The sequence below is a fragment of the Dromiciops gliroides genome, chromosome 6 (assembly GCF_019393635.1).
Source record: "Dromiciops gliroides isolate mDroGli1 chromosome 6, mDroGli1.pri, whole genome shotgun sequence".
NCBI lineage: Eukaryota > Metazoa > Chordata > Mammalia > Microbiotheria > Microbiotheriidae > Dromiciops > Dromiciops gliroides.
Window position 1 is genome coordinate 113,671,127 of NC_057866.1, and position 15,198 is coordinate 113,686,324.

Here is a 15,198-nt window from a genome sequence, read left to right on the forward strand (position 1 = left end):
AAAATGGGACTTCAATGAAAAAGAGGACTTTCAGGCATTTGTGATGGAAAGACCTGAACTAAATAGAAAATTTTACTTTCAAATACAAGACCCTGGAGAATCACAAAAAGGTAAACAGGGAAAAGAAACCACAAGAGACATTAAAAGATTAAACTGTTTACAGTCATACATGAGAAAATAATACTTCCAACTCATAAGAATTTTTTCAGTAAGGAACACACAGAGGACACAGGTCTGAACTGAATATGGACAGATGGTATTTGTAAAGCATTTATCTTTTGTGTATCCTTGTTCTTTATGGAGCAAACAGGGTGGGTTGTCTTATGTCTGGGGCCAGATTTGGGCTCTGGGCCTCCTGGGCCCAGGGCTGGTGCTTTGTCCACTGAGTCACCTAGCTAACCCATGATGACATCTTTAAAATAGGGTTACGGAGTAGGAGGAATAGACTGGGGGAGGGGGAAGGGGAGAGATGATCTGGGGAGAGGTAGCTCACATGAAGGAAACAAAAAAGCTTATGGAGGGGAGGGGAAGAGGGGGAAGGAATGGGGGAGTGAGTGAACCTCACTATCACCAGAATTGGCTCAAAGAGGGAATGACATACATACTCAAGAGGGTATAGTAATATATTTTTGCCCTGAGGAAAAGTGGGAGGAGAAGGAGATGGGGGTGGGGGAAGGGAGAAGAGGGGAAGAGGGGAAGGAGGGAAGGGAAGTTTGGGGGAGGGAGTTGTAAAAAGCAAAACACTTTTGAGGAAGGTGAGGATGTTCTGCATAACACCACATGTATGATATATATTAAATTGCTTGATTTCATAAGGAGAGTTGAGGAGGGAGAGAGGAAGAAAAATTTAGAAAACAGAATTAGCTGAAAGGCCTTGACCTCATTAGAGTGGGCTCAAGGAAGGAATAACACACACCCAATTGATAGGAGTAATCTATTTAACCCTACGGGAAAGTAGGAGGGGAAGAAGATAAGGAGGGAAGGGTGAATGAAGGGAGGGTAGAGCGGGGGAGGGGACAATCAGTAGCAAAACACTTATGAGGAGGACTAGGACAAAATAAGATAAGACAATAGAGTAAATATCATTGGAAGGGAATGGGATGGAGGGAAATAGTTATGATGATTGACTACAGTGTCAAAACGTATGGTACCTACTCTGCTGGGCTACTGAAGAAAATTCTCTGTCAAGTTCAAGGTACTATATAAAAAATGTGAACAGGATGCTCAGAAAAACCTGGAAAGACCCACATGAACTGAAGCAGAGAGAAATGTACTATATACAAAATAACAGCATTAGTGTAAGATGATCTGCTGGGAATCATGTGATTATTTTCAGCAAGGCAATGATCTAATATAATTCTGAAGACCTTATGAAAATTGCAGTCCATCTACAGAGAAAGAACTGATGGTATCTAAAAACAGACTGAAACATTTTTTTTGACAATTCCTTTATCTGAAGTTTTATTTTTATCTGTTTTCTCTCACAACCAAGATAATGTAGAACTGTTTTCCATGACTACTCATGTATAATTTATTTTGAACTGTTTGAGTTCTTGGGGTGGGGGTGGGAGTGGAGGGAGGAAGAGAAATTGGAACACAAAGTTAAAAAAAAATTGATGTCAAAATTTGCTTTTACATGTAATTTGGAAAATAAAAGTTTAAAAACCAAAAAAAAATCATTAGCTATACTAGATTAATTGCTCCTCCATTCTTGGTCCACTTTAATTGCTCATCTTATCTTTCCCTATGAAACTAAATGGATCAGACATTCAACTGTTCTTCCTCTTGGAATGTGATTCAAAGCTCCAGGGTTTCGTTCATTTTTTCTTTTTTTATGGCTGCCATGCTGGCTTGTTAGAGCATAACTAAATGAATACTCCTAAAATGTAACATTTCAGGTGAAAAATCACTTAATGAGTTTGGGCCTCAGTTTCCTTCTCTATAAAATGATGAGGTTGTGTAATAAGCATTATCCTTAAAAAAATATTTCGGGCCAGCTAGGTGGCGAAGTGGATAAAGCACCGGCCCTGGATTCAGAAGTACCTGATTTAAAATCCAGCCTCTGACACTTGACACTTACTAGCTGTGTGACCCTGGGCAAGTCACTTAACACTCATTGCCCACCCCCCAAAAAATATATATATATTTCACTGACAATTGTAAACTTTCTAATCCATGGATCTGCAAAGAATAGAATATACCACCCACTGAAACAAATCTTACTGAGTAAGACCACCCATATGCATACCTGAAATAAGAACCTATCTCAAAGTACCTCTTAGAAAATCCCAAAGATGTTTCCTCCTGACATATATCCCTTTCCATAATTTGCTGAGAGATTCATAGCATAGCATAGAACAAGGTCAGAAGCATTTCATTTCCCAATAAGCTCAGGCATTGTTCAGCACCTAATACTAGCTTAGGGACTTAACTATCTAAATAACACATATCCAATTAGCTCAATGCTGCAGGGGAATGAAATGAAAAGTTGTTCTTCCTCAAATAAAGGTAGAAGACTCCTGGAGTTAGCTCAAAAATTAGAAGCCAGATTTAAAATCATCTTATATTTAGAAGAAGGTAAGAACTAGCCTTTAAACATTACACAAAATACTAATTCCTTTGGAAAAATTTAAGGAAAAATTTATAATAGTTAACACATTATCAGATGCTTCCCTCTTACTAACAAAATTTGGGGCAGTTAGGTGACAAAGTGGATAAAGCACCAGCCCTGGATTCAGGAGGACCTGCGTTCAAATCCGACCTCAGACACTTGACACTTACTAGCTGTGTGACCCTGGGGCAGTCACTTAACCCTCACTGCCCCCCCCCCAAAACAAACCAAACCAAAACAAAATTCAAGAAAAAAAGGAAATAAAACTTTGGAAGAGAAAGGTACTGACTTTTGAAAAAGAAAGGTAGCTGACTTTTAAATCCCTGATTATTGTAGGGATGGCAAGTCTGAATACAATACTGCCAAAAAGCTTTCAGTATCACAAAGACCCAGGATAACTGTGTAAAGTTGAATATGGAAGAAGAAAGAGGAAAAAACGATAGAAGAGTGTTAAAGTCTAATTTAAGGGGGCAGCCAGGTGGCACAGTGGATAGAGCACCCACCCTGGAGTCAGGAGTACCTGAGTTCAAACCCGGCCTCAGACACTTAACAATTACTAGCTATGTGACCCTGGGCAAGTCACTTAACTCCAACTGCCTCACTTAAAAAAAGTCTAATTTAGCCTACTTTTGAACTATGCCATGATTTTTTCCTAGGTCAATCCTCTCGCCCCCACCATGCTACTGCTCTCTTTCTCTACTACCTCAGAGCATGAAATAAATGCATTAGCAAAAGGCAGCAGTAAGTGTACCATGAGATGTGAAGTTGTATATTCCATATCTTGGAATTTAAGAAGAAAAAAACAACAACCCTTTTATTTGGATTAAAATGAGTATTTTCTTAGCAGAGAGGTTTGGGATACTATAGAGATAACATTCTTGATTTTGTTTAAAATATGTATATACACACAGTATTTGCTGATTTAGACTTAATTGGATATTAAGTTATACCCAGTTAATCGTATGATATTGGTAGCTAGAAAGTAATGCTATGATTTCTTTTCCTTTCTTGTGAATGAGAAAAATAAAGGTTAGGAGACAGGATATTCTATTATTAATGTCTTTATAATATACTGACCTTATGTGCAGGAATGAGGTTAATAAGAATAGAATCCAATAATTCTTGGGTAACACCATCACCTTCCATGATGATAGAACTCATCAAATCCAACATGTGCATTTGTACCTTCTTATTGTGGCTATTGCTAAAAAGGACAAAGGATAAATCATATTACTATTTTTTAAATCCAGAGATTACAACTTCTAAATAAGAACTGAAAAGCTTAGAATAAAAGGGCTATACTATCAATTCTCAATTATCTATCTATCTATCCATCCATCCATCTGTATGTGTGTGTTTGTGTGTGTGGTTGCTTCTTTTTCCTGTGAGAGAGAGGGCTTCTGGGAGAGAGAAGGGAGTAGAGCTCACTCTGCCGCCCACCACACACACACACACACACACACACACACACACACACACACACACACACACACACACACACACACACCCAAGCTAATTGGCTGGCAGCTCTGATTGACAGAAATAACAAACGGCTCTACAAATGCCCGGCCCCCCAGCTTCTGGACGCCGAAGATTGCCTAACTGCCCTCACCAGGCTTCCCATCATTATAATTTGGCCAGGCCCATGCAGGAATGTGGGTGTCCAGTGTGAGCCAGTGCACACGGGCACGGGGCCTCCAATCCCAGCCAAAGATGTGGTCACAGAAACCCCCAATCACAACCAATTCTTTACAATTACTTAATACTTCCTCACAAGAGGAGGAGAAGGCAGAGTAATGAACATTCAATTAAGATTATTCACAATTTTTTTATTCAGTTTAGGAATTGTGAATACTGAAAGTCACAAACCAAATGGGCTATGATGTCAGCAAAACATCTCTTTCTATCTTTCCCTCATCTCTGCTTTCTCCAAATGGTAATATGACTGTACTGTTTTGGGATATAGAAAGAAAAGATGTCACACCTACCTTCCATTTTCTTACCTGCCACAAAAATGGGTTCAGGATAATCAGCAGCACTTTCTCTGCCATTTTTTAAAAGATCCCTAAACTTATTTGCTCAATTCCATCCATAGCTCTCAAATAAGAAAAAAAACCCCTGCCTACTATTTTTATAATTGGTGGATTATCTGGGCCTTTCTGCTCTCTATATTTTGACCATACTCATTCATCTTTTTTGTACTTCAGTCAGAAGTTTGGAAAAGGTTACCAAAAAAAGTAGTGAAATTTAAGTTTTTACTTGTAATCATACAAGTACAAGGTACAAGGAGGAAATACTGAAATTGACTACTACCTTTTCGAATTGTCTTTGAATCTCTTCTTTATGCCCTTTTTTGAGAACAAAAGAATCAAAAGTTGACAAGATGGAATCTCAATGACAAAAAAAGATGAAGATGATTTTAATATTCAATACAAAAATATCTGAATTTATTGATGCTAGATTTCAGTGGTGGATACTGTACAAATCTCTGTAAGCTGGAAGTGCTTCTAATACAGAATGAGATGTTGGGAGGGATAGGTATTGGAGGGGTACAGAGAAAACAAGGTGGTTACCCAGACAGGGGGATATACACAGCATTCTGGCTGTAAAGTTAATTTTAGTATTTTACTTGGAGTTGGGAACCAAACTACTTAAAGTTTAGCTCAACAAATTAGTTTAAGAAGATCTGTTTTCGGGGGGCGGCTAGGTGGCGCAGTGGATAGAGCACTGGCCCTGGATTCAGGAGTACCTGAGTTCAGATCTGGCCTCAGACACTTGACTTACTAGCTGTGTGACCCTGGGCAAGTCACTTAACCCCCATTGCCCAGCAAAAACAACAACAAAAAACAAAAAAAGAAGATCTGTTTTCCACACATGTCAATACTTCACTAAAGAATTAAAAACTTAATTGGAATTTTGACTGGGAGGAAGGAAAGAAAGATAATCTGGGGAAGGAGGAATATGTAATTTTGGACTGAGGTGAGGAATTCTGGACTACATGAAGACACTGGGTGCCAAGGGATTAAGGGAGAAAGATTTAAAACGTGAGGTGGGAGGTATTAAAAACAGAGTCTGCCTAATTTCCAATTCTGCCTAAAGCACAGGCAAAATGCAATTAAAAATCCTTTTCTCATCGCTTTTTAGACTGGTTTGGAAAACCCCAAACCCCAGACTCCCTAAGTCATTTAAGTCTCCTCCAATGAAGACTCCAAGTTGAGTTTCTTCAAGCTCATTCCACTATCTCTCCATCAAATCCTTGCCTCTCCCCCTCCAATACCTTCTTCCTTATACCTGAAATTCATCGAAATCCTGAGAAAAATCTAGAATGTAATCTATAAACTTCCAGAATCTTCTGTACACATTTTGAATCATATAGTACAATAAAAACTCTAAAGCTTTTTAGCACAATTATATTGGAATCTTTTTCAGGAAGGAATTACTTCTGTAGCCTCCCATAGTAATTAGTAGTATAGCAAGCATTATACAAGTTGAACACTAAAACACATTTTGATTATTAAGCATTCTGTCAAGGTTCCTCTCTGTTAAATATTTTGCTGGAACACAATTCTTTTTACCCCTCCAAAAACCTTGATAATAAAATGGTATGGAGAAGTAAAAAAAAAATATCAAGAACATAAGGAAATCTAAACAATATAAAATATATAATGACTTACTTGATTACTGAGAAGAGAGTTCTAAAAAGCTGAATAAAAATTTCATTGCAATCTTCCAATTCAAAGCAGATGTTATAGGATTTAACCCAAGCTAAATTCTAAAACAACAAAATTATTCAATTACAAATACAGAGAATTGTACCAAATCAATACTATTACTTACTTTAAAAATATTAAAAATCAAGTTTTGAAAATCTATAGAAGCACAATAGGCATGCAAGCTGAATTTTGAAACATTCACCTGTGACCAAACGTTAACTTCCATCCAAAAAAAAAAAGCAGAAGGTACTAAAGAAAGGTTAAATATCTATTTTCCAATTATTAAAGAAATCTGCTTGAAGAGAATAAAACTTTTAGCTTAGATTACTTTCAAAATAAAAAATATTAAGAATTTTAAAACTTTTATTCTCAATAAAACTGAAAAAATATTCTAATGGAACGTATTCATATTACTAGGACATGTAAGACTAACTTTAATTCGGCTAAATAAACTGTGGTACATGAATGTAAAGGAATTTAACTATTCTGTAAGAAACTGAGAAGCATGGTAAGACTTAAAAGAATCACTGTAGAATGACATAAACAACTAGGAAAACAATACACACAATGACTACAATGATATAAATGGAAAGGACAAAAAGACAAAATTGAAAGCTGTGTAATTATGGCTTAGATTAAGAAAATGAACCTCCCTTATTGGCAGAAATGGTGATCTCTCAGTATTGATAGCATGTATGGCTGCCCCAGCACATAGTGGGGTTTGCTGATTGACTAATGTATTAATTGGTTTTGCTACATTGCTCTTTTCCTCCCCTTTTTTATTCTTTATTACAAAGGAAGGCTTTTTGGGTAGAGGAGGGAAGGTCATATATATAAATAAAAGTAATAAAAAAATAAGAGATCAATATAAAAAAGTTGAAGGGCTTAATGAATACTTTAAACTGAAAAAAGTAGAAAAAAGTGAATGTTATATAAAATGAAAGTTATTTCATGCTTCAGAGTGATCTTATCTAATAAGAAGAACAATAACAGTTCTAATAAAGTTCTTACCTCTAATAAGTAAAAATATCTATTAAATTGTGGACTCTTAGTATCTTCCAAACCTTTTAACTGTCTTGTAATGAATAAAAATATGTCCTGTAAAACAAAAGCATAAAATATATCAACAAAGAAACCAAAATAATATTATCCCTTGCATCATTAATGTTGTGGCTATAATAAAATAAAAAGAAAACTTTCTCCTTAGCTAAAATGGTTTGGTTTTGTGTAACTAGACAGATAAATGAAAACAAAAAATACAACTGCAAACTGTAGAAATGGGACTGTAAAAGTAAAAGCAGCTATTTCCATACATCTGTAGGTGTTCTCTGACTGGGGGAGCCAGGCAACCCACATAGCACAATTGCAATATAAAACACAAATACACAAATACGCCCCTAGCATACCACCCCTACTCTCTGCCCACTATCCCGTTCCTCCATTCAGGCAGGAAACTATTTCTATAGAATTCAGCCAGGTGTGGGAATTTTCCCAACTATTAAGCCTGTACATACATTCATGTTCAGTACTTAGTCTTGTACATGCGAGACGTAACTATAAAGTAATGAGAGTGATTCTCTTCTGTAGCTTGTAGAAGCAGAGGAGGAATGATCAGAGCAGAGACATGTAGCAACATGCTTCAACTTGCAGCAGGAGTAATTTCAAGGTCAGCAGTCAGTCTTGTGCTAGCAGCTGTGAAGAACATAAGTGTGTGCTGTTTCATGTCAGCATAAAAATGAGTGACCAATTTTAGATCAAAGAATAAGAAATTTTGAGTGAAGTTACATAAATCTGCAAGTGAGACATTCAACATGTTAAAGGTTTTTTTTAACAGATTGAGTAATGATCGGAGTAAAAATTTTTAAAGGTAAGGAAAATGACTATAATAATGCTTGAAAGTCACCAATCACCTTTAAGACTGATTAAAATATTAATAGTCAAAAGAGTTCTGTTTATTCAAACAACTAAAATTAAATTTATGAAGAAGTTGATTCTCAAAGAGAACTTAAATGCCAATAATGTTTCTGGAAAGATCACACTATATATTTTAAGTGACAAACTGAAACACAGAAGACTTGACATCTGTTCTTATCTTTTAGGGGAAGGAAGCTGGATAAAATAATGAAAACTTTGAGGGAATTTGTGACTGGGGATGAAAAAACAAGTATCAAGGTCTGCAGTGTAAAATGCCAAAATTTTCTTGTAAGCCTTCAAAAAGTATACCTGTGAGCCCCCCCAAGCAAGCATGCATATCAAAATCACAAGACAGGTGATTTGTTTCCTTGACATCAATGTCTTTGTTTATGCAGAATTCATCCCACAAGGTCCAACTCAGGTTCATTATGCAGAAATTCTGAAGCATGAACAATTCTGTGCAACACAAAAGGGATGGACTGTGACCCAGTCATTGGCTTCTTCACCAAAACAAAGCTCTGGCTCACAACAGGCATTCCATCAGTTCTTGAACAACAGTATTTCCCAGCTTGATCACCCACCTTTTATTCACTAGTTTTGGTTCTGGATGACTTGGACTGTTTGAAAAAATTCAAACCCATCCCCCTTAAAGAACAAAGATTTGCCACAATAGAGGATAAAATAAAGAATGTAACAAAGATTCTGAAGGCGATTTCAAAAACATTAAGAAAGCATCATCATCACCAAAATGATCACGTTTCCAAAATGAACACTCGAAAGGAAAAAGCTGAGGTCTACAAATTTGTTTTTTAATGCCAGTCTCATTACTTTATAGTCACTTCACACTTTGCCATTCTGACTGTTTTACTGGGTATATTTTGTTAATATTAAGCAAAATAAGTAGTTGTAGAAACCACCTGAAATTGTGCTTTAAAAGTGCTATATGGTTGCACAATGAATATGAACAAATTAATAGCCTTGGTACTTCTGAGTAAAGATAATGTAAGCCATGTACTTTCATTTTTTGGAATGGTTAATGTTAAATTCATAAAATTCATAGGATAGGTAAGAACTTACAAAAAGAAAAGCTCTTAAAATATTATTTTACCTTGAGTTTGTCATGGGAAGTATAAGGTGCTTCTGGAGCATAGATTCGGAAAATATCAGCCAAACAACATGCTACAAGAAGACGTACATCTTTGTTGGGATTCCTGAGGAAGAATTCAGATGCAAGATGCAAGGCTAAAGGGAGATACTGCTGCTTTTCATCTTCTGAGTCCTGATCCATGTCCATAAAGGTTTTTACTACCATCTAATATAAATAATAAAAAAGTCTAAATAAAATGTATAAAGTCACCATCTTTATTAGATATCAATAATAAGTATTTTATTAAAAATTATTATGCAACATTTTCTATACTGTTTACTATTCAGCTTAAGGCACATTATCAATTTTAAAATTTTTGATTTCTACTTGTTTTTTTACTGAAACGTGAACAAGAAATTTTTCTAAATTGGTCAAAGAGAACCAAATGAAATACTTCTATAAGACTGCTTCTCAAAATATCACATAAACCCATTAATTCTTGATTATTCATATTGTCTATTTTATCCAACATTACCAATAGATTTATTGGTGTTATGTTGATAAATTTTCTCCTCCCTCTATTCATTTTATATGCAGTTATAGAAGAAAAACCTGAGCTAAATACCCAATCCTAATTTAATCTGTAAAATCAAGAATTAAGCTATCGTCAACATTTGTTACCAAATCTGTGAATAATTATTTCCAATAGCAAAATTATTTGTATTTAGAAAAACTCTTACATCACATATTAAGAAGTCATGCTCATTTGATTATGAAGTAAAACCTGAAGGCAAAAGGCCTTAATTAAAATAAACTAAATACAAATATACAAAAGCCTATTTAATTTTTAATTGTTCTCTCTTGTTGCAAAAAGCCAGTAAACATTCTTCAAGATACATAAAACACTGGGGGCAGCTAGGTGGCACAGTGGATAAAGCATCAGCCCTGGATTCAGGAGGACCAGAGTTCAAGTCCAGCCTCAGACACTTGACACTAGCTGTGTGACCCTGGGCAAGTCACTTAACCCCCATTGACCCAGAAAAAAAAATACAAAAACAAAACAAGTATACATAAAACACCTCTCCTACCACAGATATAAGGTTATATTTCCATAACCTTTGTGAAAAAAACCACTTCCAGTCATGGAAATTTAACAGCCCACATGCATTTCCTTTTGCTGTCAGACATACTCTAAATTAGTTTTGCTGAACTGCTCCCCCCCCTTTTCTTTTTTCCCCCAATCTTTGTTTCTTAGTGACTGGTGCCTGTTGATCGACTGAAGAGATAGCTAGCTGGATAGGGGAGAAAAGGGATAGAGTTGAAAACAAATGTGAAGTAGCAATAAACAATTTTAAAAGGTATTGCCTGGCATAGCCAGAGGCAGTATAGCAAAACTGTAGTTTGGTGACACCCTTTTCTTTTCTCCTGGTGCCTCCTAATGTGCTGATCCAATGAAACACACTATTAGTTCATCTTTCTAAAGTGTAATTGATGATCCAAGTGCTAACTATTAATGGCTTAAAGTATGGCATGCCCCAAGGCTATCTGCTTCTTAAGGCTTTTTAAGACCTCAAAAACTTTAAGATTGAAGAAATACAACCAAAAATGGTAGGATAAAAGGGGGTAAAATATGGAACCTAAAATATAAATATGATGTAAATGGGAGTCAAGGTTGCTTAGTGTAGTACATAGTAGTGTAACATAATAAAAGAATGGCAATACAAGATGGTAGGAAAACACACTTGAAGGTATAACATGGTCAAAAATAGAGTGAATGTCCTAGCCATTACCAGCAAGTTCTAAGGTAGGTGGGGTCCACCAGTAATTCCTTAGCTCTTGCCTCTTTCCTGTATACTCAGGTGGATAGATAGAGGCTCCTTGGCAAAACCCCAGAGTCTGGGCTGAGAAACTTTCCTAAAAAACAACCCATTTCCCCTAAACTGGAGCCAAAAGAGGAGCCTGTGCATTGCCTACTTTCTCCTAAGGTCACCAAAATACTTCCACTAACAGCAAATATTTTAATGGCATAGTGGAAAAGAACTGTCTATTTGGCACCTGGGTTTGAATCCCACTTCTATTACTTACTATATCTTTATGATCCTGAACAAATAATTTTCCTTCTTTGGGCCTCAGTTTTCTCATGTGTAAAGTAAGGAGATGGCCCATTAAGATCAAATCGGTTGGGCAGCTAGGTGGCCCAGTGGATAGAGCACCGGCCCTGGATTCAGGAGTACCTGAGTTCAAATCCAACCTCAGACACTTAACACTTACTAGCTGTGTGACTTTGGGCAAGTCACTTAACCCCAACTGTTTCACTTTAAAAAAAAAAAAAAAAGAAAGATCAAATCGGTGATCCTCCTCCTCTTCCTTCCTCTACCACAGGTCACAAGAAGGTAGACTGGCCCATCTTCCTGAATGGGATTTGAAAGCCAGTTTACTCTAGAATATCATGATGGCTGTATGTGTCTTCTATGATGCAGCTCTTATCACTGAGTACCCAAGGACTGAATTTGAAGGTCTCCAATGGAACCTACTGCCATATATGGAGGCCCTACCTATTCCCTCCACTATGCTGTAGAACCATCAGAGAAAAAATAAAGTATTTCAGCCCCTATTGAGCACTAAAACACCTAAACGAACCCCTGAGTTTAATAGATCAAGTCCATCCAGGAATCAAATACATATATTCTTTGTGTAGTATCTTCTGTCCATATCAATCCTTTGATCTTAGGAGAGTGTAGGATTAAGGGAAAATTTGGAATGCCTGGTCAGGAAGAAGGGCTACTTCTTAATCAAAGACTAAAGAAAAGGAGACGATACTAGAAAATGTGAGACAAAGGGAAGAAGAGAGAACTCCCAGAGCAATAGAGAGGTCCCTAAAGAGTATAAGCAGACTATAAAATAATCAAGAAGGAATTTCAAAGAACAGGAGTAAAAGATGTTATCTGGGGAAAGTATGAGAGGAAGAGAAAACGAGCTGGTTTCGGCAAAGGTAAGGGATGATAAGTAGAGAACCGAAGAAAAGAGCTCTAAGTAACCCCCCCCCCCCCCCCGGTTGAACTCATAGAAGGATATGGACAAAAGATCTATAAAACAAGTAGACATGGATGGCTTTCAAGCTGCATCATTTATGCAAACATCCAAATCCATGAGATCCAAGATCAATTTGAATGTTATCTGCATAATTTCTACTTATCTCACATTTGATTCCCTTCTCAAATCATTAAAAACACAAGCTAAATTAACTTGGGATGGAGTACCCAAACTATCTAAATCTAAACATAACTGATTAAGCATTCTGTGCTGTCTCATTCATCCCCTACTTTGGAAAGATCCAACCTCTGTCTTATCCCTCAAACCTATTTTTTGGATCAGCCCCACACTGACTCATGCTGCCCTCCCTGGGTACTATCTGGTACCTCTCTTCTAAATTGATGATTCTTTCTAAAGGAAAGACAATTCTAGGCTGTCAATTTTAACACAGGCATTTCGATGGAGGTCTTCCAGTCAAGACAGTCTGATACTCAGTAACGGCAATATTGTTTGAAGAACTATGAATGACTTAACTATTCTCAGCAATACAATGATCCAAGACAATCCCAAAGGACTAATGATGAAGCATACTATCCACCTCCAAAGAAAGAACTGATAGTGATTCAACACAGACTATTTTCACTTTCATTTTTTTCTTTTATTCAAGTTTTCTTCTACAAAATGACTAATGTTAATGCTTTACATGACTGCTCATGTATGACCTCTATCTGATTACTTACTGCCTCAGGGAGGGGGAAGGGGAGGGAGGGAAGGAGGAATAAAATTTGAAATTTAAAACAATGTTTATTGTTTAAAAAATTAATTTCACAAAAAAAATTAATTTCACTATATAGCTGGCATAATTTAAATTTTAATTATAAGGAGAAACAGAGTTCCAGTAAAACTGCTTGCATCCAGGGACATCTGGTTCCTAAAAAAGCCATTCTTTCCTGTCCTACCAGGGCCTGTCATGCCAGAGAATGATCCAGAAAAAAATTCCACTTTCTACCACTAGATGGTAATGAATTCAAGTAGCTAGATATGGATCCCAAACCTGAGAAAGGCATTTATAAGATAAAATGCAGGAAGGGGAGAGAGAACATAAACCTTACCAAATTACCTGGAATACCAATGAGTACAGCAGAATAGTTTATGGAAGCTCAGAAAATGTCGTTTTTTAGGGTACTGATTTTCCTTTCTTCTTTCCTACACCTAATCTCTAAATCATTCCTATATTCCTAAAATAATTATTAACTAATTTTTAAAAGTTACAATACTTACAAAAATGTAAAGTATTGATTACAAACTTGAGAGGAAGCTAAGATTAGAGAATACAGGGCCAGTGCTGGAGTCATAAAGACTTATCACACCATGTGACCACAGATAACAATCACAACTTCCCAGTACAGACAACTTTCTGAGACTAAGCTAAGGTCGCATGGCATGGTGGATGGAGCGCTGCACTTGGCCTCACAAAGATCTAGGGTTCGAGTCCTGTCTCAGACACATACTAGCTGTTTGTTTGTGAAATAAGGGGTTGGGAAATAGATCCAATGGCGTCTGGGGTCTCCTCTAGCTCTAAATCTATAGTCCCATAATCCCTATGTCCTTATATTACCAAGAACAAAGATGCGGTACTATCGAGGATAATAGAAAGCATGTAATTTTGGCCTGCAGTAAGTGATTTATTTCCAGGAACAGGGAGGTGATTGTTCCCCTGGACTGTGCTTTGGTTAGACCACAGCTGAAGTTCTGTTTTCAGCTTTATGTATCAGGCCTTTGAAGGACAATGATAAGCTGGGAAGAACCAACTGAAGAAATCTGGGGATGTTTCAACTACGGAAGAAAAATCTCCAGGGAGACATAATAACTGCCTTCAAGTATCTGAAGAGATGTCATGTGGAAAAGGCATTAGACTACTCTGGTAGCTCTAGAGATTAGAAACTAGGCACTATGGGTAGAAGTTGAATGAAACAAATTTACAACAATAAAAGTCCCTAACAATAGAGCTGTAACAGGGTTGTCTCAGTAAGTAGTGGATTCATTTGCCTTCACTAGAAGTTTGCAAAGAGAATCTGGATGACCACTTGTCCTATATGTTGTATTATGAAGTAAGAAGTCTTTTTTCTAACATTCCTTGGGAGAGATGGTTTTGGGGGTCCCTTCCAACTAACATTCTCCTATCAAATGTCTGGGGATTGGCCTACCTAGAAACATATAACTTATGTTTGGACAATTATAAAACCATAACAATGAATTAAAGATCTAGATAAATAGTGGTTCATAAATAGGTCTGAGTAATAAAAAAATGACAATATTCCCAAAAATACTTCATGTACATAATCAATATGATACTAATCAAATTCCAACAGATTTATTTATGATAATGAAATTTTTAGGGAAAAATAAATGAGATATACAAGAGGCAGGCTAAAAAATGTTAATGAAAGTGGTTTCTGAGAATTAAAATTTATTTTGTTTGGTTTTTTGCAGGGCAATGAAGGTTGAGTGACTTGCCCAGGGTCACATAGCTAGTAAGTGTTAAGTGTCTGAGGCTCCATTTGAACTCAGGTCCTCCTGAGTCCAGGGCCAGTGCTAGTGCTGTATCCATTGTGCCACCTAGCTGCCCCCACAGAATTAAAATTTATTTTAAAGCAGACAGCATCAAAACTATATGGAGGGCAGCTAGGTGGCACAGTGGATAAAAGCACTGGCCCTGGATTCAGGAGGACTTGAGTTCAAATCCGGCCTCAGACACTTAACACTTACTAGCTGTATGACCCTGGGCAAGTCACTTAACCCCAATTGCCCTGCAAAAACAACAACAACAACAACAAAAA

At 36.7% G+C, this 15,198-nt stretch overlaps 1 protein-coding gene across 3 annotated transcripts in view; it reads right to left on the minus strand.

Moving 5' to 3' along the window:
- PDS5A (PDS5 cohesin associated factor A) overlaps positions 1-15,198 on the minus strand; it is a 151,654-nt gene that overhangs the window by 85,466 nt on the left and 50,990 nt on the right. For all 3 annotated transcript variants that reach the window (XM_043970191.1, XM_043970190.1, XM_043970192.1), the window contains exons 3-6: positions 9,347-9,550; positions 7,336-7,422; positions 6,286-6,383; positions 3,689-3,815 (exon numbers count right to left, since the gene is read on the minus strand). In XM_043970191.1, coding sequence (XP_043826126.1) covers positions 3,689-3,815; positions 6,286-6,383; positions 7,336-7,422; positions 9,347-9,550 — 516 coding nt within the window. The remainder of the gene's footprint in view (positions 1-3,688; positions 3,816-6,285; positions 6,384-7,335; positions 7,423-9,346; positions 9,551-15,198) is intronic.